The sequence below is a fragment of the Amphiura filiformis genome, chromosome 3 (assembly GCF_039555335.1).
Source record: "Amphiura filiformis chromosome 3, Afil_fr2py, whole genome shotgun sequence".
Taxonomy (NCBI): domain Eukaryota; kingdom Metazoa; phylum Echinodermata; class Ophiuroidea; order Amphilepidida; family Amphiuridae; genus Amphiura; species Amphiura filiformis.
In genome coordinates this window covers 42,775,884-42,803,578 of record NC_092630.1, presented here as the reverse complement: position 1 = coordinate 42,803,578, position 27,695 = coordinate 42,775,884, and the positions used below count along the sequence as shown (strand labels likewise).

Below are 27,695 nucleotides of genomic sequence, written 5' to 3'. Positions count from 1 at the left end.
ACCATATTATGAGTATCTTTCAATTGTTAGCTACTCCTGGTATATCTGTTGTCATGACTCATGAATTTGCCATTACAATCGATTTATGACTCCCTTAACTCATGGATAGGAACTTTTCTATCATCTAACAGGATGTGCTGTGAATTCCATGAGTAGAGATACATGTGCAAACCTGGGAATTAGCTTGTATAAACATTTTGCAAACTTTTGCATTTTAAAATTTATTATTAAGGTTTTTATTATTTCCACATATCACATTAATCTGTTTCTCAGTCATTTTAATGTTTTATATTTGGTCTTCATAAATTGTATATTTGATGATATGAATCTAGTGCAATTTATAATGCAATTTCCATGTAATTAAGCATTTTGCTGCGAAGTGATATAAATAAATATGAATGAATATGAATATGAATATACTAGACTATGCCATAGTCGAATTTTATTAAAAATATGTTATTATTAGTCATGATGAACACATTTCGTTGAACTCAAAATTATACTGATGTTTATTAAAATTAAAGTATTCAATAGTAAAATGGTCATAAAGAGTTAAAAATATCAGACGATTAGTGACAATAAAAGTAATTGAATGCAACATTATCTTGCATAATTATAATAGCTCACTTTAATACTGAACAATTCTGATTTTGGAATCTACCAGTTTATTGATAGCGAACCCCGAAATTTCGACTATGAACTCTGAATTGTAAGCAGAACTTTACCCCCTGGACTTTGCTCTCTAAAAACACACTGTCACGCATACTTGTTTATCAGTCCATTAACCACGAGTACACGCTAGATGTTTGATGAGAGATTAACTTTCGCAGCGTCAACACAAAAGCGCGCAAATACCACAGACAGTTGTTTACGGTGTAGTTAATGGTAATGGCGCGGGCCCAGACGATTTAAACCATAGCGAGGTATGGGCGACCAATCACAAGGCAGATCCATTTAAAGATGCATTACATCATGGCCAATTCCATAGAGTCCCGTGTTAAAAATCTTAACCGCAAGGCAATGTCAGTAGTCCACTTGGGAAGCTAACAAACAGAGGGAGTAGGGTGACTGATCAGATGTGAAAATCTATCAATTGTGCACACATTAATTAAATCAGAGTTTTAAGCTTAAATACAATATCCAGAGTATGCACAATGGGCAAGTGGACTACGGGTAGTCTATGAATATACCAACAATACTAAAGGTAACTTTCACACAATTAATATTCTCTCACTACAACAATTTCAAAGATTTTCAGCTAATTAAATTCAAGTTTGTTAACTACATGAACTCATGGTTCGGAAAATTATGTTTTACATCTTTTAATAAGTGTGTTTGGCCTAGAATTTGGGACTCATACTCATAACATGTGATATAGAATAGCGTGCACACAGTTGGGCCCTGCATTTCCTTGAGTAGAGATGTGTAAACCTGGGTGTTGTGTAATGTGTGAATGGCAAGTGCTTATGTGAATTTATACAAGTGTAAATGGGGACTTTGTTGACGTGTGCAGTAACAAAAAATGTCTGCAATTATAAAGCAAACAAACTTTAGCAAATGTGTCAAGTCTGGTGACTTTTGTACAGAGTAGTATGATATCCAACAGTTCTTAAGGCTGCATCAATTCAATAAAACCTACTATTAAAATCCTTGCAAATTAAATCATGAGTGAACAAGTAAAAGTGTAATAATCTGATAACTCTAAAGCCAAGTGAATACAATTATGCATTTTAAAATTTGCTGCATACTTTAATTTTTATTGTACCTACAATCCAAAATTCCATTAAAAGAGCTGGATTAACTTTTGGCCAACTACAGAAAGATTGAAGAATAGAACAGCTTTGTAACCTGTGTAACACTCAAGCTCAAAGACAAAAATTATCTTTCAATTTCAGTCTCTTGCTGATAAATGCTGGAGGTACATTACCTTGGCCTCCATGCATGACAGATCAAGATTGTAGATTTATTATACATAATATTACACACTGCATGGGCAATTGTGAGTTGGTTCTCTTTGGGTTTAATCTCTTTGGAATTCACTCATATCCTTTTTAGTCACATAAAAGATGAAATTATCTGTTAAAGCTAAAAGTACATTCAGTCACTACCAGAGCACTATTTGTGGCTTAGATAGCATACTTGAGTAGGACTGGAAAAGGGAACAGCCATTATTGGTCTGAAGGGTCATTAGTCAGAAAGTTAGGGTTTCAGGCATTTTTTAAGGGTTAGCAATAGGATTAAGGTTAGTGTTAAGGATAGGGTAAGGCTAGGGTTAGGGTTAAAGTTAGGGTTTGGGTTTGGTTAGGTTATAGGTCAGGGTGAAGTTTAGGGTTTGGGTATAGCATAAGGATTATGGTTTATACTACTTTAATTGGGTTTTCAGAATAATTACCCTACAGACTGTCACCCTGTAACCTGAAAGATATAAACTTACTTCACTTTCATAAAATTAGAACTAATTTGATAGCTTACCAATACCAGTCAGGTTGACTTTCATCCCATCTTCAATGCGTTCATGAATCAGCTGCAAGGTTCGTTCAAAAACCTCAGCAGCTCTTGCAATGCTTGAAGCCTCCGTTGACGGGAAACGGAAAAGGGTCAAAAGGTCATTAGGGGTCTTGGGTTTAGTTGTATCAAAAAGTTCTCTATGTGTCTCATTGATAGCTCGGTCTACATTGTTGATGGCTTGGTTGATGGCGCCCTCTACGAACTGATCACCTCTTCGATCATCAAATGGTACTAAAACAAAAGAAGAGTATAATTTTTATTTACAGACAAAAATTATAAAAAGACATGTCTATACTAGCTTCCAGAGAAGAATGGAACCTCCTGGCTCTGATCAACGTGCACACCCTAATGAGCCACAATTATTGTGACACTTTATGAGTACCAAACGCTGTTTGTCAAATTTCAAACCTCTAAAGTTAATTTTTTATTACTTCCATGGTCCAGGTACACACTGGTGATCATGATCAGTGATCACATAGAAGTGGTGACCAATGGATCAACCATCTTGTTGTCAAGACCGTTGATCAACCAATCATCATGACTGTTTATCACTTCTGTGTTTACTCTCGCGTACACTCTGCGCATGTCACAGCACAGACCATGGAAGTAATAAAAAATTAACTTTAGACTTCCCAATTTTAAAATAAACTTTTGTTCATAACTTTTAATAAGTCTACCACAACAATTGTGCTAACATCGAAGATGGCTGTAATTTACTTCTCAATCAGACATGCAATATCTTTTTTGCAAAGGTTGATTGAATTTGTTTACCAATCAGATAAAATAAAATTGGTATAAAATTCAATAAATGAACATGATTCACAATCCATGCACATCATGTTTTCTTCAGTTCACGTGAGACAAAGACAATAATTGTTTTTTAATTCCATGCCAATTATTCAATTTGAAAAATGGTAGAAACAAATTAAAATCATTAAAAATAATTATCAAAATATAAAAAAATTATTAGACATTATTTTCAAAAAGGAGTATCACTGCCAAAGACAAACAGTACTTATAAATCCTTCCTTCCAAATTTGACTTTTTCAACTTTTTACCAACATCACCTCCCATGCTAAATCACTTAGAGCATATTAACATTTAATTCACTACAATTGGGTATAATTTGCTTGTTTGCTACATTGACAAGTCACTGGAGAGAAAAGATTAGTATCTGACATTTTACCCCCACCATGAAGCAATTTGTAGGCTTAAGGTGACACTAATAAGTCATCATTTTAAGGTGGCATTGACCAGGTTACCACTTACAAAGGATTTGTTAATAAAGTGATGTATATGTCATATGTGGTTCCACTCACACCATAAAAGACCTCAAGGTTGGTCTTAACCCTAGACTTGCTTCAAGTCCTTTGGCGTCCATAGTTATTGAATGCAAAATGGAAGCTTTGCCACATCTTCCAAAAATTTCTGTTTCAAAATTTTGAAGTTATTCTTTCAAAATAATTATTTACCATCATAACTTTGTAAAAATCTATTTGACATTGGAATTGTTAGGCCAGATAGTGTCACAGTGGACTTTCTTATCTTACTTTACCCCCAGGCATACGGTGCACTGCAGGGGTAGTGTTTGAGCAAGATGCCCACACCCACAAGGCACACTTCCTCCATAAGCTCATGTAGCAAGTTTCATCCTACACAAAAAATCTAAGAGAGTCCAGTATACTTCTACCACTGATTATACATGGGTCTATGAAGAGCATGAATAGAGAAAAAGTAAAGGAGGAAGCCTTGATCAAGGCTATCTTAAGGGCAGAGTAATGGGAGAGAACATGGACCTTTTCGAGCTTCATTATTTCTGAATTGTATGTCCAAAGTATATAAAACTATACATTTTTGGAAAGGAAATGAGTCAAGGAATCCCATGGTGACGTCAGATTTGTTCAAAAATCTCACGCTTTTTGAGAAAATCACAAAATTCACTTTTTACCACAATTTTTTGTGACAACTTAGAAAAAAATCCGTTCGGAGTAAAAAAAAATCAGTTAGCTTTTCATGAAGAAGAGACATGAACTTAGGGAAGGTTTTTTTATTTTTTTGAAATTCGTCTCTTTTTTGATATATTGAAAAAAACATGTGAAAAAAGCCATTTTGTCACTCTATTAAGCTAAAAATTGCACATAATGGTGTATATTTTTGTTTAAAACAAATATTTTGAAAAATGAAAAACCTTCCCTAGACTATGATGTACTCTAAAGGATAGTGCAAAAAGTTTACCCTTTGCTTGTATATTTTTCGAGTTATCTTGTCACAAAAATCGCGCAATATTGTCAAAAGTGAACTCTGAGAAATCGACGTTTTAGAAAAAAAATGTCAAAATTCTGCACAAAACGTCCTTAAATTTTAAAACGGCAAGACTTTCACACTTGTAAAAGCTGTATCTGGTGCATGGTCTAAATATGCATCTTTTTGCATCAATGAATCTGTAATGTCTGCTTTCAGTGCGTCAAAATTCAAAATAATTAAAAAATCTAAGTGGCATTTTGACTGCAAATTTTTGTTTTGTTTACACCACATTTGTTGGCGTGAACAACATACCGAATGCACCTTGACTGCGTTGGACATACGGCAGAGAGTTGCGCCAGCGTCACAATATTTTCGCAGATTCAGCGCATTTCTGACTCATTATTTCCGCCAATTTACTAAGCTGTCTTGAGCCATGTGACTTTTTAGAGTTGAAAAGAGTGAAATAAATCAAGCAAAAATACGCATAAATATTAGCAAGTTGTAATTTATCAGTTTCAAGTTAAAGAATACATCTTAGTGTTGATAAATATCAAAAAATCTCAAATTCGGTCGTAGACGAATGTGTCTTCCATTACTCTGGCCTTAACCCTGGAATTATGGAAACTTTTGGGCCTCATAACTGCTAAATTGTTGGTCTAAAGTATATAAAAGTATACATATTTAGAATGGCAAAGCCTTGGTGAATCCATCTGTGAGGTCAAAAATGCTTAGTTTTAGAGAAAATAAAGAAAAACATGTTTTTCTTACCCAAATTTTTTAGGGCAAAATAAAAATGTTTGAGTATAACAGGTTTTTGATTAAATTATCACCAAAATTGGTTGAAGAATTTGGCCAAAAAATCATAAAAAAACCTGATTTTTGTCCACATTTCTATTTTTTGGTGAAGTTGATCAAAATAGATGGATTTGTCAAGTCTTTGCCATTCTAAATATGTATACTTTTATATAGTTTAGATGAACAATTTAGCAGTTATGAGGCCAATTGGACAATTTGTTTCTGGAGAGTAGGACTAATACCGTGGGGCTGCAAATGTTAAACAACAAACCCACCGAACTATAAATGACATTTTGACTTCCTTTGCATGTTTCCTTGCAGATGCACATCATTTTTCAAAACAAAGTCATCATTTTTATAATTTGTTAGATACGTGACACATTCAAGCAATATGAGTCTTCAATTTTATAATTGACTCTTTTCAATTTACATTCTAATACATTAAATTAGATTTATTAAACAGGCTGCATTTAGCTGAAAATTATGAGTGTTGGCATTTGATCTTGGCTTGTGAGGTATGAGTGATTAAGAGTTAATGGACAATAGAAAACAAACCTGTACTCCTTTTTCAGCAAAACCTCAAACTTAATTTTCTCCAAACATGCCTAATTTGTGCTTCCTTACATTACATTTATACACTCACGATTCTAAGGGTCACCATAAGATAAAGTTCTTACAAAGGTCAAGCTTGAATCCACTTAACGCGGCTGTGTACTCTAGACATTGTTTCTTTCGCGAAATTGAGTTTTTTTTATGTTTGTACTTTGTTATGTTTTTTATAAATACAAGGAATGAAAATCCAGATTTATAAACTCCAACTGCAATATTTTAAGGATTTTATTTCACTATTCCACTCGTGTTTGAAATTTAAAAGGAAAGAAAATCTTTGTTGTATCAGCAGGGTACACGCGCGCAACAACGCATCGCGTTGCGAATCGCGCAATTTGGTAATGCACAGATACGCTAGGCATACGCGACGCTTATCTGCAAGCGTGGCGCATCTTATGGAAACACCACGGAAGCACTGATTTCACAAAAACCTAGCGGTCAAATGGCTCCGTTTTAGCTGATAAAATGTGATTTTTTTCAAGTTCTTTCCCCCGATTTAAACATCAAGATATGAATAGATTTCGCCCAAACTTCTCAAGGGGCTGTGGATTTACCCGATGTTCACGTAATGCAAGGTAGAAAAACGAGAACTGACGCATTCTCCTGTAAGCTTCGATCAAAGTGCAAAATGTGACCACTTTAAACTTCAACGGCCTTTATTTCAATGTTCATTTTCTCGGTAAAATGACGATTTAGGTACACGATAACTCAATAAATACAGCATCTATAGGTAAGCAATTACGCTCATCATAAAAAGCATGATTGACTTAAGAAACGGTTTTCTCATTTTTTTTTATTTTGGTCTATTTCCAATTTTAGGCATCATTTTGTGCAAATAGGCGGTAGTGAATTTTAAAAAGTTCATTTTGATGCCTTATATAGTCAATATCTCCAAAAATAAGGCCAATATCAAAAAACTAAAAAAAACGTTCCTTTATAAAAATGTATACTTTTACATGTCTTGCGTGAATAATTACAAAGTTATGGCACTTTTACTACATGCGTATCTGAGAGTACACAGCTACCTTAAAATAGGCAAATTCAAACTGCTATACCATTGTAAAATTGAGTGCATGAATGGAAATGCCAAATTCTAAGAGAAAATAAAAATTGTTTAACTGACTTTAATTCAGTTGCCCAGGTTATAGCACTCTGTAACAAAAACAATTTGAGAAAAGCTGAAAATGAAAAGGGAAAGTATCTGCAGGACAAGCGACAAAAAAACACCTGTTCTACAGGCAGATGAACATTCCAAGTAGGGCTGGCCAGTCAAGTTTTTGCAAAAGCGATATTGATCGGTTGGCAGCTATTGGCTTGGCACTCTGAAAATGAAGGCAAACACAGCGCATGTGTGTGATTCACAATCAAGTATAAACTCAGCTTTAAATATCTACTAAGTCTATCCTACAACTTACCTATAACTGTGAGTTGCATACTAGTCGCAGCATAACCAATACTATTTCTAGCAGCGCATTCGTAGCGTCCTTGATCGTCAGGTCCCACATCACGGATCACCAAATGTCCTTCTTCGCTGATGGAAAACTTGCCACTTTCAGTGATCTGTATGCCATCTTTGCTCCATGTAATGATTGGGTCAGGATCACCTGATGCTGAACACGGAAGACGGATAGTGGCACCGGTGATGATCTGGAGATCACTTGGGGACTGGGTGAATACAGGAGGAACTGTAAAAAGAATGAAAAAATGCATTAAATAAATCATTAAGTATATATCGCACTAAATGGAAGTTCTACCAGTACTTTGTCAGTGCCTCCAATAATACATTTTATACCATTTTTCTTGCAAATCTAAGATTTCTGTTGTTGCCATTATAATAATATAATATTTGTTTGAAGTATATTGTTTCTGATTTTTTATGCTTCTCAATCATACAATATTTTCCTGCCATCAACTACCAAATTAATCAGAGTGAATCTGAAAGCAGACCCATGAAGGTGAGTGACAAAGAGGGTAATTTATTTCAAAACAATTGAAAAAAAAAAAAAAAAAAACATTTTACACCAAAATTTACCGAAAAGGGGGTCATTGATATACCAGAGGCCTAAAAATAAGACATATTTGTAGCACATTCCTCTCATGGTAATTTGGACTGAGTTCCATGTTTTAATACTAGATTGTTCCATCACGCATTCAGTAAACTGTTTTAGTAAAATCTTGTTTGCTCCTGCAAGTAATGCTATTTTACATCCAGGTATCAGGCTTAAATAGGGTGAAAGAGCCTGACAGAAATACTATAATTTTTGCTGACATATTCCCTCTCCCTCCAAAGCAACCAATCATAAATATCACATCACTTTGCATGCTAGGAGGCTGAGGGAAATGTTTACTCACATAAGATCCTTCATGTTTTATTTACATGAACTTAACTATAATTTAGTATTGGATAAAAGCCAACCACCAGTTGTTCTTAGGGCACAAACATCACAATGAGTAAGCAAGTTTCTTTTGATGTTGCTGTTGCTGTCAAATGAAGGGTTTGGAAGGTAGTCTAGGGATAGGAAGGTACTTTGGAGTCTAGGATGTGCCTGGTATGGGGAGGTAAAATTACATTGAAAGGAAACCATTTGTATCAAATTTATGTCTGGTAAAAATGCTAAGTATTCACAAAAGCTGACTAACTAATAACTTAGTCTTGAGGCTAACATTTGGGTTAGAGATACTATGCCTTGTGTTGCTTCAAGTTTTGTAGTGATTACAAAATGCATATTTGTATGTGAGAGAGCATTTTGATTGTGCCACCCTTACACAAGACCCGACACACGAGTGTATTATGCTGCGATTCAGAAAACGGCACATGCTTTTCAAGGCTACATATTTTGGACATTTATTCCACTGCAGATAAGTACCAACCAGCTCGAGTCCATGTCAAAATATTCTAAAATCATACAAAAAAAGCTTTAACAATATGCCCATGACCTAGATGAAGGGCTAATGTCTTTAGTTTTGGCAACATAAAAACAAACACAAAGTTGATTATAAATAGGTTTGACCATCATCAAATTAGATTAATATGAAGGCAAGCGACCTTCTCTTGGCCATTAGATAGAGCCTGATAGTGTCTAGTTTATCCTGTCACTATTTCCTGAGAGTCACTCAACAACTATCTCTGGGTCATTCATCAACACAGTGTTAGCCTTGCCAATATGCTTGACAAAGCTTGCACTTGGTCTGTCATGCCTATGTATGAGGCTATTCCAGTTGAAATCCATACACCCCCTATGGAAGACATGATCTTAATCTCTCACACAGGGGGTGTAGATATCAAATGGAGTCAATCATACAGGTATTAAATCCATTTGAAATTCACACTCCCAAGACCAGATTAAGGTCTTGATCTTCCATAGGGGGTGTATGGATTGCAACTGGAATAGCCTTTGATGACCCTGTCTTCTGCTATTTCTGTGAGATATCAATTAGGCATGACATCAATTATAGTTATATGTGGAAAGGAGAGGAAAGTAGATTCAAAAAGTTAAAAAGTTAAAGCATATTACTCCCAATCAAGCCACATCAAATGCTGATTTTCCCTCAAAATTCATCATGCTTGGTATAACAATATATTCCATCCACAACTTTTCAAGAAGTATTAAAATCACTAAGTTTAAAATAACTTGATATGCTGATTCATGTTCCATATAATCAATTCATGACATATGATTCAATATCATAATGTATTAAACTTGAGTACCAACGATGAAATGGCTAAACAGCACATGTAGCATTGCGCTATAGGTCTCCTATACTTGCATAATTTATGGTCTCAATCATCCTGACACAGTTCTTTAACCCCAATTGGCATATACACTTTTAGTACTCAGTATTTTGGGTACCAAAACTCATTCTCCCAAACTTGGGCTGTTATTGTTGAATGGAATAAATTGAACTTTGCCACTTGAAATGAACCTGTACTTTTGTCATCATGGAAAGAAAATCTGTCGACAACTTGAGTACCCATCCAAACCTGAACTTGGCCAAATTTCCTTGGGGAATAACTGCCTAAGTATGAGAGATATAGATTCACCCATCAAAACATCTCACTAGGATCCACAACATGCTCATCTATCAGGGCACATTCTTTAACCCCAATACAGTTGCACATTCATTGAATGACCTTTCAAATTTGGGTACACAAACTCATACTCTGCAACTTGAGGTCAAATTTTGCTCTACGATTGTTTAATTGAGATTATTGAATTATGGCATTGGGATGAGGCTATGTGGTCCATAGTGTCTAGTGCTAGTGACAAATCCCACAAGTTTAAGGATTTCAACCAGGCAATTATCATTTTAATTGACTTTGTATGGTGTGGAGAGTTTGTATACATGTCTTTGTTGCACCTGTTAGTAATCGTTAATTAATTGTTCATGGAAAAGGATGACAATGAAGACCTGTAGAATGTGTTTAGTTTTTTTAATGTCAAAACACATGAGACACTGTTCAGCTTGGTTTGCAGCACAGTTACATGTATTACCATTACTTTTATTGCCCCCCCTAAAAAAGCAAAATAGAGACATAAGCCATATTTTAAGCTTAGGCAACAAAAAAGTAACATAGTTCTACAGACAGATGGAATTTCCAAGAAGGGTCTGCATTTTATTTTTTTTGTCACAAGCTAAATGCCTCTAGAAAATCGTAGAAAGTTTGACAAATCGGAACAATTTGAAAACACATTTTGAAAATTTTCTGATTTTCTACAAAATTTCAGTCAAATTCCCCAAAATGCAAAACCTGGGTCAGTTACACGCAAAGAACATGTTTTTTTCTTTGTTGCCTTATTTCTATATCGAATGTCAATTAATTTCTGCAGCGTACAGGGCAAGTGAGGCAAGAAATGTAAGATGTGTGCAATGAAGCTATCCTCTTCACCACCATGTGACAGACATCTTAATATTTGCCAATGTCTACCATGTTATTAACACTGACCTCTGCTAGGGAACCCCCTACAATGAGTCAGTTGACTCTAGGTTCTTGCCACACATGCAAACTACCACATGCGTGGCTTTTTGTCTTCTTCCCCCAGTTTGCCGTACACTTCCGGACCAGAATGAAAATAGCATCATACCCGGTGTATGTGTAGGCAAATGCTGCTGGCTAGATTTAAAGTCTACAAATATCTACTAACAACAGGAAACGTTGACTGTAAATGATGTCATAATGTATTCCCAAGTGGATCCCTCTTTCAAACTTGGCTCTTCTCCACTTCTCTTTTTTCTATCTATTTTTTCCTATCTTTCTGATCTTCTTCACCCTTGTCTTTGTCTGTTGTCTGTGTTTCTATCTCCCACTTTGTCTGCCTCCCCCTCTCTCCCTACCTATGTCTTTCCCCTCCCCTTATTTTTCTCACTGCGCCTTCTACATCAGGGGCTTATCCAGCTACCCCTGGGGCTCGGAGTAAAACCAGAGGCTGACTGGCTGAAATGGCTCATTTTGCATGATTTCTCACCACAGGGTGCAAGAGAACCCTCCGCCTGGATATGCTCCTGTACATCTATTTGTCTTTCATGTGTATGGTGGAGGTGTGGGTGCATCTGTGGCTCTGCAACACACATCCTAGCAAACAAGATGGGCAAATAATAACCCATACAGAAGGGTCAAAGCATTGGCCTCAAAACAAAATTATCTTTGCTCATTTGCAGTCTAGAGTTCCTCCACCTGATATGATAAGCGTCTCTCCATAACTTCCCATGCAGACAAAAAGTATGTACTTGTTCAAAAAAGGGCAATTGTGAGATCCTATTGGTCCTCATGCGGCATGAAATGAAAGCTAATACAATTGGGAAGTACCGACTGTACAAATGCAAATTGAGCATATTTCATGGTTCTCTATTTCTGATGAATCATGATATCTATGTCTGTAAAAAAGTGTTTTTCTTATTTATTTTTCTCTATGCCTCACTAACGCTGGGACTTTATTGCTCTCACATGGGTTATCCACAACAGGTATGCTAGCATAGTCATGGGCTCAGTTCATTCAGCCAAATCCGCAAGCCTAATGACATCTTGATTCTCTGCTCACTTTGGTACTATTTCCAACACAATACAAAGGTGCATAGTTCCAGTTTGTAGTGCATATATGTAACTTTGTCTTGTAGTATGAGAGTATAATGATTCATAGTACACCGTGTCTCAGACCCAGACACCTTACTTCCTTTACCAAAGACAAGGTGTTTACAGGGTTCAGGTTAATTTATGCTCTTGGCAACCACACTTTAAAACAATTCAAAATATCAAAGGTTCTTTCATGTTGCAAAGTAATAAAATGCTTCCTTTTTGGTTATTTTTGTAAATAAACATATTATCTAATGCTGTGCCAAGGTTTAGCTGCAGAATATTCAGAATGTCCAACTAGCACCTGAATTAGGTTTCCAAAAGAACTTTTTGGAATAAATTTCAATAGACAAACTGGAATAACTTTCAAAGTGTATGTTCAGAGATAAAAATAAGTTCAAGGTATTGCCACAAGTCAATAGTTCAGCACCAGACCACTTGGCCTGGTGATGAGTCTGGGATGGAAGTGATATTGTAGCCATCAAAAATAGTGGAGTCCAGATGATCTGATCTGGTAACAGTACCATCTGTCACTCATCACACAAAAGTAGATGGAACACAGATAGGAAAAGAGACAGAGGACAAATAGAGAAGAGAGACAAAAAAAGAGTTCAAAGAGACATCAACAGTGACAAGAATACTAGGGTCAACATCAGCTGTGAGCCCAGAAACCTTGAACCCCTGGGTGTTGGAAGCCCACCTGGAGGGGCTGAAATCTGCCAATAAGCCCAATATGCATTTTTTGGCATAAAACCCATAGGGAGGCTTGAATGTTTTGACTTTGTGATGCACCTTGAAAGCTTTTGTTGTATCTACAAGTTTATGCATTGCTATTCAATTACATACATGCTGAGGCTACAATAACAGTCTAAATTGCTGGAAACACTTTACAAAACATAATCAAATGTTTACCGATCATATCAAGACCCCCTGGATCAATGTTGATCAGCAAATAATAATGGTATCTGGTTTACACAGGGAAGAGCAGTACATGTAGATTTTGTGTGCGTAGGGAATAGGGATGTGAGCCAAGACTGGGCTATTCCAGTTAAAATCCACACACCCCCTATGATGATATGAACTTTTATCTTCCACAAAGGGAGTGTGAATTTCAAATGAAGTTACCTGAATAATAATAATAATAATAATAATAATAATAATAATAATAATGGACATTTATAAAGCGCACAAAACAAAGGGTCTCTAGGCGCTGCACAAAAGGAAAAATACGGGGACTCCATTTGAAATCTACACACCCTGTGTGGGAGATTAAGGTCATGACTTTCAGAGGGGCTATATGAATTTTAAATGGAATAGCCTTTTATATATGAAGATAAGTGATCTATTTATGATTTTATGTTATTCCTGATGAAGCAGATAGTGATACTAACAGACAAATGCACAGGTGTATTAACACATTTGAACCAAGACACTGCCTATGATTCCAGGAAAATATAGCACTAACTTTTTCCCAAGTCTTAAAAACATTACAGGATGATTAATTGGGTGATAGCATTCAATCTAAATCTGCAACTAGCACATTATTGGTGATGATTGAAATATATGTGCAAATCCCGGAGTCAACATTGGCTTATATTGCATTTTTTGAAACATAACCTTTTAGAAAAGCTAGACATATACAAATGCCTATTTTTTGACTATTTGTCATCAAATTGAAATTAAGTCAAATGTTTGCTAGTATGTAAAATTGTTGCACCTAAATGAATTGGATGGTACAAAACCATTTCATGTGATTGTAATTCTTTGATTTCAATCATTTACTCCTATTTACTTTATAACTGGGTCTAGTATTCCTTTAGTATACAATCCCTAGCTGGTCTAGCTAGATGGTCTAGCTAGCTTACTAGCCTTTCTAGTCAGCCTATGCCCAAGAGATATGTGTCAAAATTACCCACTTATATAGGGTACCCAAACTTTATGATGCAGCACACTCAGTCTCCCTCCAGACCTGTCTCATGGATGACATCAGGAACATTAGCCAATGATTCACAAAGTGCAAATATTAGTAAGAAAAAGACTTTTACAGACTATAATTGCTTGGAAAATTAACTGAGGAAGATTACACAGCATTTAGAATTTGATTTAACAAAACTTGTTGAGTCACTTCATATACAAAGCACTGTAGCTATAGACTAATGCAGCATTCACCAACAGGCAAAGTCCCAGTACTTTGAATGCAATAAGAACTTGCATATTCATGAGGGCTGATCATTCTATCGCGCATGTCTAACAAAGCACACGCATGCCATTTGTGCCCATCATGGAGCTTTATTTAAGGTTTTTACGCACAGCTCTACCGTACCTAAGGTTTTTAAGTACAGCTCTAACGTACCTATATGTTTACGCGATAGATGTCAAGCTTGGCGTTTCGAAAAAATATGCTGTAAATGGCGCAGAAATAGGGGTAGCACTTTCGTATGCATTCTTCATGGACAGATTGGCCCTCATTAACAAATAATGCTGGACTTGTGCCTCTTCGTGATTGGTCTGCACATTGATTTTGGTCTGCAAGGCAAAATGGACTCATTTCCAATACTTAATGCCTCCATCATATTCTGAATGTATGGGCATATGGATAGTGAACAACTATAACCTGACAGATGGCTATGCTTAAGATTCTAGTGTAGTATGTTGTTGGTTAGCTGGGTTGAGGTAAGACAGACATCATTTCTCTTGTTTTACTACATCTATACCCTTATGCCTCCCCCAGTCCCCACACAATATATCATCACACTACACATTCACCCCAGCCCCCCAACTCAACACAAAAGTTGGCAACCATGAGAGTTATCAAATCTTTTAAAGACCCCCTTTGCAATGATTTTTCATCAAATTTACCCCCCTTTTTCATGCAAATTCGAGGACAAAATTTGGCCAAAAACAACCTCTTTTTTGTGGTTTTCAATGACTAGAATTTCCAACACCCCTTTTCAATGACTAGAATTTCAAACACCCCTTTTCAGTGACACTAAATATTGACATAAAGTTACCAGATTTTCCCCAGTACCCCTTTTATCCAAATTTTGCTGACAGTGCAAATTAATAACCCCTATTTTGCTGATTTCACTGTCAAATTTCACGGACTGTCCAAATTAAATACCCCCTATTTTAAAAATAACCCCTTTTCCGCACTATTTTGTGTTGAGTTGGGGGCCGGGACATTCACTTCTTGGTCTGATTTCTAACTGTGCTGTGGTAGTTTATTGGCCAGCTGTGTTTACGGCATGATGGTCATAATTACCTTCTTCATCTCTGGAGACTCTGTCAACACCCTTACGTTACCCTTCCCCAACTCCTTCCCTGCCCCACTTGTCATCACATAACACACTCACCTCTCGGTCTGATTTCTATCTGTGCTGTGGCATGTCGCTGGCCAGCTGTGTTGACAGCATGACAATCATAATTGCCTTCATCTTCTCTGGTTACTCTGACGATACGAAGTGTGCCAGATGCCATGATGAGGTAGCGACGGTCATCTGGAAGAGGGTGGCCTGGAAAATGTATCAGCAGAAATAATGTCAATACTTGCAACAAAGAACTTAAAACCTTAATCTTCTTGTACCATTGTGAACTCAAAGATAAACTCTAAGCTGTCAGCCTAAAAATTCACAAGATACAAGCACATGTTGAATCAGAGATTAACACTTTACCATCCATGACATTAAGTGAACAGATTATCTGCTGGGCATTCTGTGCCTACGAGCAGATACTCAACGTCTCTACAGTGATTATACCAAGCAACAGAAATATAACCTATTATGATATCAATTCATGTATAATCAGTGTTAGTGTGAAGCAAATTCTGATATGGGCCTATATAAATATTTTACAGATTAAAGGAAGATTTCGTGATCCTAGCATCCTCTTTTTATGACATTTTTCTGTAGATATCCATGAAAAAGCTTATTCCCAAAATTTCAGTTGATTCCGATTTTGAGTTTGTGAGTTATGCATGATTATGTGTATTACACTGCTCCATAGGCCATTGTTGTACTGGTATACCAGACGAAATTAAAATTTGACGATATTTTTGCTATAAAACAAATTAATCTGCAAGAAATTGTTGGTACATAAACATATGTAACCAGAGGTTTCCAGTGGTATAACGATCTCAACATTTTTTGAGAAAAGTAGAGGGATGAGGCTGAGGATCACGAAATGCCCTTTTAAATGAGACTATGAAAGTTTGTAAAATATTCATGATATCAAGATGCATTTCTGCAACAGATCTCAGTACATGTAACACAAAAAATAAAAAAATTCATGAGTAATACTGATTACTATTCAGTTGTTGACCCATGCTGGCACCAAACACGTTGATTTACTTGCTTACAATAATATATCATAAAGTAATTTTGTAATTTCTCACCATCTTTTCTCCATTGTATAGCAGGCAGAGGATACCCAGAGGCCCTGCAATGTAGCTCAACAGTACTACCCTCTATAGCTGACACAAACTCAGGTCGGGTATCAAATGATGGGGGTACTGAAATGATTCAATACATGGTAATTATTTGTTACAATTTGATAAAAATCACAACAAATTACCTTTGTCTTTGATAGGAATTATTATTCATCAGTGGCATTGTCATATGAACAAACACAATGATATGCAGTTGTTAAATGAATTAATTACCATCAGGAAAATATATGTGACAATCCTTTAAGAAATGGTAGTCAAAAGCTGTTGATAACTTGTGTAAGACGAATCCCCATCTTCTCCCACACTTAGCTCATCGTCGTTGCTTGCAGGAAAACCCTCCTGTGTACTTGTGTCCCTTGAACATGTTTGAACCCAAACTGCCAAGAGGTTACATCTATAGGTTTTGATTTACACATGTTCAGGGGCCAATGACACATAGGAGGTTTTTCCTGCCCAATGACATCATCCCTAGTTTGAAGCCAAATATATCACGCTTACCCAATACACTGAGTATAGCTGACCGTCTTGCTGTACCAATGTTATTGGTAGCTTCACATACATATTCTCCATGATCATGATGCCTAATATCTGTGATCTGCAGTGAGCCTGGTGGCAGTTGAATGAAACGTGTGTTCTGCAAATAAAGGGTAGCATTTATACATTATCAATACTCTCTTAATTCCAAAGATTATATAAAATACCTCTCATCAAACAAACACGCAATCAATTACCGATATTGGAAACAAAGATTTCTCTTATTCCTCAGCTGGATTAAAGATGTGTTGCAATTTGTATGCTGTCTTATGGTACTTCGTCACTTAGCTTTCCGTTGCTTTGACGTTTCCTTGCTTGTGCAAGTACACTACCAAATTCCTATTGCTGCCGACCTCAGAGGTACACTGTGCCCAGCTACTTTGTGGCTAACCTATAGTACCAGTGCAGTACCAATCCAGTACTACATGTGATTCTGATGTGTGTACTCTAAGTGCCCACACAGGTACTCGTACCAATGAAGTAACTCTGTGGGCGACAGCAATATGAATCTGTTAGTGTAGCAATAAGAAAATTATACCCTGAGAACAAGTCAAGTGCATAAGGTATGCATGATTAATTCTACTTTATTGTAATCAACAGTGTTGGAAATAAGACAGGCCCTCAAGGCAAATGCCCGTAAAATGAAATTAAATGTTGACATTTATACAGCGCCTTTCACATGTTTCAAAGTGCTTTTCATTTATTCTGCTGTCATTAGAATATGTCAGCTGCCATTCAATGCCCCAGGCATGCACATACCTTTGGGCGGCGCTCAATGGACAATATTCCCAACAGCTCTCCATTTCACCTTCGGGTAGAGAGAGTCAAATGAGGTAAAGTGCCTTGCCCAAGAGCACATGACAATGGCACCACCCATAGAATATTAGAACTGTGGCCCTTTAACATTTCAGCTTATTTCCACCAGTGCCAATGAACCATCACACATTACCTTCAACCATTACAGTACAGCTAAGGTAATACGTTACCTCCAGTACATTGTCTCCGGATCTGGTCCATATTATTCTTGGACGTGGATACCCATTGGCTGAACAGTGTAGTTACACGCTTTCCCCTTGACGACTTTGCGTATCTTGAGGCTCTAATGAGAAGATTGGCGCTTCTGTATATGGAGAAAAGTAGTCACAATTTGGAATTTGACTTGGCGATTTTGTGTAATATTTCTGTACAGTACTTTGAACTTCTCTTGTAAGCATCAACCTAGAATTAAAGGCCTTAGTCATCATTTATGTATTATGTAACTTGAAGTTATATTTTCATATTCCTTTTTCTTAAGCCGTACAATTGTAAGCTATACAAGAAAGCGAATTAACAATGTTGGACTTACTTGGTGCTCCAAAGTACCTAAGGCTTACAGCTCTGGTGACAGCCTCTCCTACAGCATTCCGTGCCATACATTCAGTATTCTCCTCATCTTCCCCACTTGCATTCTGTATCATCAATGTTCCATCATCTAATACATTGTATTTACTAGAACCAGGAGTTACACTACTCGAGCTAGTAGCACTACTACTAGTACTGACGGATGGGATTTCGACTCTGAAATAAAGCAAAAATATGAAATTGTGTTTAAATATGTTGAAATAAGTTATCAAATGAAGTTCTTGTCACCAATCGAAGATCAATGGAAAGGATGGTGCTAGCTGTCTTGTTTGAGAGCGTTTTGAATACAAATCAATAGGGCATGCAATGGAGCGAACTGCAACTTTTGAATTTACATCTTCCGTGGGTTTCTGGATGTTGTGTCTTTATTTCTTGAACGATTTCAACTAACAAGGTCTTAAATCTGAGCTAAAATATGCAGCTATTGGCTGCTGGTTCTAATTATGACACATCCATCTTTATTCAGGATGTACAGGAGTAAACATAACTGGTACCTTAATTCTTTTGTACACTGATCAAGAGACACAGTATACTTCCAGAAATTTGCTTTTATTTTCCTTTATAAAAGGTATACCCATATTGCTAAGCATTCAAAATCAGGACTTCCCATATTTATATAAGATAGTAGTACCATATGAGGTCAAGTTCTTTCAGCATGTTCCTTTAGTTCTAGTTAAAGTTTGTAGAAAATAGTCTGAGACATGATCCTGTGTCGGAAGTTTTTGCAGTGAATAGATAGGTTATCTAAAAATATACTATAGAAGGAACTGCAATAGCAAAGTAACATAGGAAGATGAGAGTACGTCATGGGTTTGCCTGCTGTTTATAAAGGCAATATTATGTAGTACAAAACATTAGATATAATCTTCCCAATATTGCCAGAGTACCCACGATAATGATTAATATTGTTATTGAGCCTGTCTGGCATTATTTGGTTTGAAAATATCAGTAGAACCTTTATAAATTTGGTTGAGAATTCGTACTACACCTAGGAAACCTATGGCAAGACAATAATAGTTTATAACATTGTTTACCTGCTGAATATTAATACTTAGTATTACTATTAGTAACAGGGCCATAGCAAGTAAGGCAGCCGGGAAGGCCATTGCTGCCCCCATTTTTGTGAAATTTTTTAGGTTTTTCAATTTGGTCATATGTAACATGATCTAGGGGAATGAGTCGCATGTTTTCAATTAGAAGTTTTTTTACATCAGTTTCTGGCAGTTGACGAATGCTACATTTTGATGCAAACCCCATCAAAATCGGACATCTGGTTACCGAGTTATGAGAAATTTATCAATGGCTGAAAACAATATAAAACAAAAGAATTTGAACACTGTTTTTGCCAATATCTCAAAAACAATATTAGCGACATCCGACTCATTCCCCTTGATCATGTCACATATTTGCATTTTCAACCTTGCTATGCCCCTGTTACTAATACTAAAGGCAGGACAGGCTTGGAACTTCACTGCACAAGGCGAGAATCAATCTTGCAGGAATCATTTGATTATCAATACTACATAAAGGCTTCCTAGAATTGATTTAACTCACATAAATTGTTTGACACATATCAGTTGGGAGGATCTGATTTCTACTTTCCACCTGTGTATTTAAGCTACAGAACACAAAGTATGTGTGTTTGCTATACAGATGGCAGTAACTTTACCCTAAATAAAACCATGAACCACAAAGTCATCAATCCTGGGGTCAGTAACAGTAACTTCACCCCAAAATCACATCACTGTGGGGGATAATCTACTATGCCATCTCTATCAAATGCTATTTGAGTATTATGAAAACATAATATGGTTTATATATAATGTTTTATTTTTGTTCCAAAAATTTACAAAATGTTGACTTAAAAAGATAGGTTCTGTTGGATTAAACCCTAGATTGCTGATACAGAAAATCAAAAACTTAATTTTGTGTTCATTCGCAAAATTTGTCTGTATATCCCAGGGCCATAGCAAAGTCGAAAAATGTGGGGCGGCCATCACAAATATGGGGCGGCCAAATTACAAATCTATGCCCATATTGAAATAAAGATACAAAGAAAAACATAACAAATTTCTCAAAAAGTGGGGCGGCCATGGCATCCTCGGCCGCCCGCTTGCTACGGCCCTGGTATATCCCAACATCAAGAGCAATTTCTGGACAACCTTAATGTAATGAAAGTTAAGAATTTTCATTATGCATTTTTTATGGGTGAAGAATATCCACAAGTACTTTATTTTTAAATCAAATCAATAGTGTTCAACTTGACTTAGATGAAATGGACCACAGATATACATGTAGAATGACTTAACTGTTCAGAGTATTCTTCTTTCTACACCAACAGTATTCCAGAGAAAGCTATTCCATGTTTTCTTTTAATAATTTCGCTGAACTTTCCTATTTCCATGTGGAATCTGTGAACTATTCTTGTAGTCTACAAGCAGACAATGCTATTAACATAGAAAAACATAGAACTACAGTTTTTGTACCCAGTAACTAAATCATAGTTCAAAAGTTATCAGAGCATGTAAATCCCCAATTCACCATAAATTATCATTAATGTAAATCTGAAAAAAGTAACATTTTGTCAATTCCCTAAACAAATTTCTCCTTGTGAGTAATCATCCCTTGGCATGCTTTCCTCCAAAAATATATGTATCCCTGGAATAACCCTGTATCATAGAAATGAATACTAGTCAAAAATAAAGTTCAGAATTTCAAAAAATCCGAGAAGAAAAGGCTGATTTGAATAGGCAGAGTTGAGTGGGTTTGGTCTATGTGGAATTCTAAGTGGTAAATTAAGTCTTGGTGTAGGTTTAAGTATTTCCTGCAAAAATGCTACATTAATAGCAGCTGAGCTGAGCCTGATATGGTTCAGGTTTAAGTACTTCAATTTACACTCTTTTCACAGTTCACTTGTGTGCTGACAGATATGTGGGCATATATAATTAATAACTTGGCTGGCTCCATGGACCCTTCACTTGCATGGGAATGAAGCACAAGCGCCACAAGCACGCAGGGGCAGATCCAGATTTTGGGGGCTGCTCAAGAAAAATGCTCTTAGCTCAACAATCAAAGTGGTTGAAATTCCTTTCCTTTTTTTCACTACTAGCTCTGTTTGTTTTAGAGGAAGGGCAGGCCCCGAGTATCCCTCTCAAGATCCACCCCTGGAAGCATAGAACTTGAAAGGAGAAAATAAAGATAGATAAGAAAAATATATATGGCTTATTTTGTCAACTGTTCATGCACATCTTTTAAAAGAAAGAGTTGATAATAGGTGCTCAGATTGAGAAATTGTGCATTAAACAAATAAGTAGCAAAATCAGGGCATACCCCAGACTTATAACTCAGGCCCCCTCAACCCTAGAGTCACCCAATATATTGGTACAAGACACTAAGAATCTCTGGAGGAGGAGGATGTCATTTCAGTATCAAGTCTGTCAAAAAGGGTAATAATTAGGTGATGAAGTATAAAGAAGCCTATTTGAATTTTATGTTCCCATTTCCAAATTTTCTCTTGATTTTTGAAAAACCTCAATAAATAAAATACTCAATCAGAATGGTTATTGATTTGGTATGTTGGATGGCAATTGCAAATAAAAGAAAGTTCTAGCAAGGGGGTCAATGGGTCATTGGGTGTCAGATCCATCCTAGGAAAGGGGGTATTTAGGGCTGTGACATCTACTTGAATTTGAATTTACCCCTCCTTTAAGCCTATCAGAAATTGATATTTGATCAGCAATCAGCATTTTGAATGGTAGCAGTTAAGATCTATTTAAGAGATTTGACTACAATGACTGCACATTGTACAATAATTTAAGTTATTGCTGTAAACATCATAGTATGATTCATACCTAGCATTGTAATTTTATACCTATTTGGATACTCTCTGTAATCCTAAAGCTTTGCATATGGATATATGCATGTGTTCAACATACACATGTTGCCGGATTTTGAGATTTCAAGTTCCCATAAAAGCGGCACTAGCTTCAAGAACATCTGGACCAACACTACACACGTTTGTGATTATTTGAATGTATTCTGTATCTGTTTTACCTAAAAATCTCAATTTTCAACATTTTGATAATTGTGGCAATTGTGAATCAGTTGTCTGGGTTGCAAATCCATGTTGAGTAGGTTAATCTTACACTTGTATGATAACCAGACCTACAAGATGGCTAGCCTAGCCCTGATGACCTGGATCCATGTTGTTACAGCTGGAAGGTTTTCTGACATATGCAACCTGCCATGGAAAGGGTTGTATTTTACATTCAATTTCTCAATATTCCAATTTCAATTGTTGTCCTGGCCAAATATTGTTATTTTATATTTTTGTCTACCATTCTCTGTATCATCCTGGTTTTCAGTAATTTTTGGTTTTTTTTTAAATATTTCATCTTTTGTTGTTTATTTTTCATGGGACATAAATAATGTGAATAAAAACCTGATTGATTATTTTTACTCTGTTTCATACATTTCGAGGGTTGAGAACCAGAAAGCCTTAACTCACAATGGAATTAAAAAGACTTCTAGTATAGACGAGTCAATTTAAGTAAAATAATGGGTACACCTAGACAAAGTTTGAATAGAATTAGATGGGGTTTTAATCCATATTCATCCAATTTTGAAATTTGAGCCTAGCATACATGCAAATTTGGATATATGCAAATTGCCTTTTTCACCTATGTCCTTTTTTGTCCTTTTTGGATATGTTGTTCAGGATGGTGTTTAGAGTCACTACAGTCTGTCCACTTAGAAGTACAAACCAAATCTGTGGCATCAGGGGTCGATGCTTTGCGTCACATGCGAACACGACGCGTAAAGAGCGTGGTACGCTCGGCAAGTACAAATCGCGCAGTAGTTGGCACGTTAAAGAAGCATTGCACTGTAATAATTATTCTCATACCTCCCGTTTCCGAGGTCTGTTTACTTTGTACTTCTATGTGGACAGACTATAGCAAGCAAAAACATTGGTGTTCCCACTTTGTCTTAGAGCTCAAAGCCAAATTGACTGGTCTAAATAATAAAGATATAAAGCCTGTGTTGTTGTTTGCTTTTTGTCCTTTTTCCACTTTTCTACAAACATTATTATGTTCAAAATATGCCGTGGCATGTGGTAGACAAGAAAACAAACAGGGAAAAGATTCATCTGGTTCATAGATAAACATTTTCTGGGAAAGTAGAGCTGTGGATCATTGATTAAGACATTTTACGATATGCAGTAAGACTTTCTGGCTGGTTTTGACGCTCCAAATATTTTACACAACGTCATGACATCTGATTCACATAATAACTACTTAACAATGTGTCGATACTACCATTTCTCACAGCAAATACTGCTCCCATCCAAGCTGTATGATATTATATGGTCACTGATATAGACAATTGTATTCTTAAATTGATAAAACTGATACATAGGGAAGATCTGATAACCTTGAGAGACAGCCTATGCCTATTGTTTTTGCAGCTTGGCAACAGGGTTGCCAAAAGATTTCAGCCCGAATCGCGGGTCAAATAATCGAGAAGTCGCCCAATTTTTCTCTTTAACATTGGTTTCTATGGGGCATGAAACTATCGGAAATAGCGGGAACCAATGTTGAAAAGTCGCCCAAATTATTTCTTAACCATTGGTTTCTATGGGATAGGAAATTGTCAAAAATCAAGGGGAAAATCTTTAACTAAGTTGCCCAATTGGGCTACAAAATCGCGGGTTTGGCAACCCTGCTTGGCAACCAGAATCCCACCTTAGCCCTCTCCTCATGGGGAGTCATCAACCGCAGATGGCTAGCGCAAACATTTTACAAAATGTCTAAACCTTTTGTTTACTAATTTACCAATATTTTGTAAATGTTAATTACATTTTTCAACAAAAATGCATTACTTTTAGTGTTGAAGGAAAAAGAAATTTGTTTCATTGATTTTTATTTAAGCTAGTTTGGCGAGATAGAAATTTGATAAACTTCATTCGGCAATGCTATATTCATGTGTAAAGCATTAACATTCTCAGCAAATAATATCACGCAGTGTTGCCAGAACTTCATCCAGAAGAAGTACAGTATATATAATGATTTTTTTAAATGGCATTGTGTTTTTAGGGTACTACAAGACAAAATGCACCATATGGCAAATAATGAAAGTAAAAAACTGGTTTTTATGATGTAAACATAACTCTTGTATGTTAAAGATATTATCTTTAAAATTCAAATAAAATGTAGCACAAATAGATGGTTAAACTGCAACCTTGGCAACTCTGCTATCAACTCCTCAGCTCACAGCCTACCATTCATCCAAAATTCAAGTAAAGTTTGTGTCATATTGGAAGAATTTTGACTCAGCGAATTATTTTGGATTGAAGTCAGCTGCCTTGATAACCTGCGAAATATGGATGGGAAGGATGTGTACGTCCCATGTGGCGTGTCTGGGAGAGGTAGTTGCCCTATTACTTGTACCTAATTACAGATACAATAGGGCAAATGGTTGTTAATAGTTGTTAAATAATAATATTTTACCCCAAGTTTAATCAATAAATATCTTAAGACTGCACTGACAAATGTTATTTGTTAAATAATTATTATTACTTATTATTTACACCATATAACCACACAGAGACTCCGACTAGAGAGAAGAGAAGAACAACACTTGTTTACATTTTGCGAGTGTACACAGCATAAGTAGGATTCTTATTGGCCAATTCAATCACCGCATAATACCTGTGAAAGCGTTGGTCGGCACAGAACAGCTCGCAAGGCCCACATACGTCACTCACCATTAGTCCATATATCTACTTTGAGTCACCAGCTTTGACGTTTAGCATATTCTGCATTAGCTTAGCGTTACTTGGTATGTGTACATACTATTACGCGAGCGATCAACATGCCGCATATGTACACGTAAGAAACCACGCCAAGCCAACGCCGCACACTCTGAGCTTCAAAGCTAGTGCCGGTGACTCGAGGTAGATATACAGACTATAACACTATAATAACAGGGCGCTCACGTCGATCAGAGCAAAAGAGTATTGTTCTTTTCTGAAAGCCAGTGTAAATTATGTCATTTGGCCATTGACTCCAGTCAACAAAGACATCTTAGCTCTTTACTACAATCCTTCAAACCAACCAACATGAAAACAGGAATGGAATCTTCAAAACTAGTCTACGTGAATCAGATAGTCACTGCCTGTCACAGGTGTGCCAATAAACAATGTCTGCTCCACATTTAGAAATGTACTCCACCTAATTTGTCCTAACTTGCAATGTCATTTGTGTTTGAATGGGTAGCAAACTGATCGGACTTGCAACATCCTTGCTTATTACCGATACTGTTTTGGGAAAATAAAGAAGTTCAATAACATTTTGTACTTTGTGCAAACTTTCAGAAGCATGTGTAGCAGTACTATGTCCCTGCATATTTTTCTGTTACCAAAGATCATGGAAACAGGGATCCCTCACTTCAACCACTATTCTGATCATAGTGTTTGTAATCCTGTAATATATTTACTCTCTAGAAGTCAGTGATGTTTGTGCACACTTCATTGAGTACCGCTATAGTGAGTGTTCTCCAAAGATGTTTTACTTTAGTATAGTGGACCTCTGTGGTGTTCGCTCAAAGCGCTCATACATAATCAAAGATTCATATTCCTTCAAAGATAAACATACAAAACAGCTATCTCAATGTGTTGACATCACTGACTTGCCAATGGTAACAATATTACAGCTGGTAAACTATTATGTGGCTATGATTATTATAATGGTGACCTCTTCCCAAAACCAATTAGAGCATGTGTCTTATATAGGCACATTTGTATGTTCTTATTGGTCTTAGACTGATGTCATCACAAGATCTTGCTCCCACAGCTTCATTGTAGATGTTTCACAAGATTTTTGTAGCTGGTCCCAACATATCTCTTACTGCAGAGTGTTGTGGGCCTGCTTAAACCCAAACCACGAGGAAATAAACAAAGGATGAGAGGTCTCCTTGGTTCATTTTCCACAAGACTGCCATCCTACCCTCTACAAATCATTTTGGAACAAGTAAGTTGCAACTGAAAAAAATATACTGCAAACATTCTGAAAATTCTTCAAGATCATTGAAAGCATAAACTGAATGGACAAATTTTGCTGTACAAGTGTATAAAAACAGAAGTGCAATATGAGCAATAAGGAGGCACTGGCGGCTCAACACTTTAAGTTGGGTTAGTAGATAATTAAATCTGGTCAACCAGAAAAACTCACTTTTGGTCAGATGGAATCACGGACGTTTCGGCCAAAACCTTTGGCCTTCAGCTGGGTGGATGATTTAGGGTCATCCGAGGTCAATCGATGAGGAAGTTGCTTGATGACCCGATCCCAACCATGTGACAGATTCACTCTAACGCCCCCGCTCCTGTTGACGCCCCCGCTCCTGTTGATCCACCCAGCTGAAGGCCAAAGGTTTTGGCCGAAACGTCGGTGATTCCATCTGACCAAAAGTGAGTTTTTCTGGTTGACCAGATTTAATTATCTACTAATTGATCAAATCCCAGATGACTGAAAGTATACACAGTGTTTAAGCTGGGTTGATGTTTCATTCGTTGGCAAAAAGAAGATAGGAGGTATGGACTTCAGATGTCCAATCAGCTTCTAGATCAGATGTAATTAGTGAAGAAAACTTACTCATTATGTAACCATATAATTTCTGGTTCTGGATCCCCATAGCCCTGCAGCTGAAGTATACATTATTGCCTTCTGTTGCATCTACATCGGTTGGTTCCAATACAAAATGAGGTCTCTCTGTGAAATTAGGAAGGAAAAAATCAATTAGCAACAAATAGGGCAAAATGCAGCGTATATTGTAAATAACAAAGTGCACCTCAGATTACAATCAATAAACATTCAATTTCAAGTTAAGGAAGGGGGGTGAACAGGTTTTTCCCCATGGAAATTGCTATTTTTGGTGATTCATTTCCCAAATTTGCAAAAGGGCGATGGCCTTTATGCTTTGCAGACTTTATGAGGGTGGCACTTCCCAAAATGTTCAAATGTCATTCTCGTTCTGTGGTAAACCACTTCAGGAAGCTAGTATATTATAAGACATTATTATTTTGTTGATTTTGAA

General features: G+C 36.5%; 1 protein-coding gene across 1 annotated transcript in view; it reads right to left on the bottom strand.

Annotated features, from left to right (window-relative positions):
• The window catches only part of LOC140148555 (peroxidasin homolog), a 125,622-nt gene that overhangs the window by 21,227 nt on the left and 76,700 nt on the right, over nucleotides 1–27,695 (bottom strand). Inside the window, 9 exon segments of the mRNA XM_072170550.1 lie at nucleotides 2,473–2,739; nucleotides 7,572–7,841; nucleotides 15,580–15,738; nucleotides 16,617–16,733; nucleotides 17,169–17,304; nucleotides 18,191–18,324; nucleotides 18,550–18,761; nucleotides 27,254–27,293; nucleotides 27,296–27,370. Of these exon segments, the coding sequence (XP_072026651.1) occupies nucleotides 2,473–2,739; nucleotides 7,572–7,841; nucleotides 15,580–15,738; nucleotides 16,617–16,733; nucleotides 17,169–17,304; nucleotides 18,191–18,324; nucleotides 18,550–18,761; nucleotides 27,254–27,293; nucleotides 27,296–27,370 (1,410 nt within the window).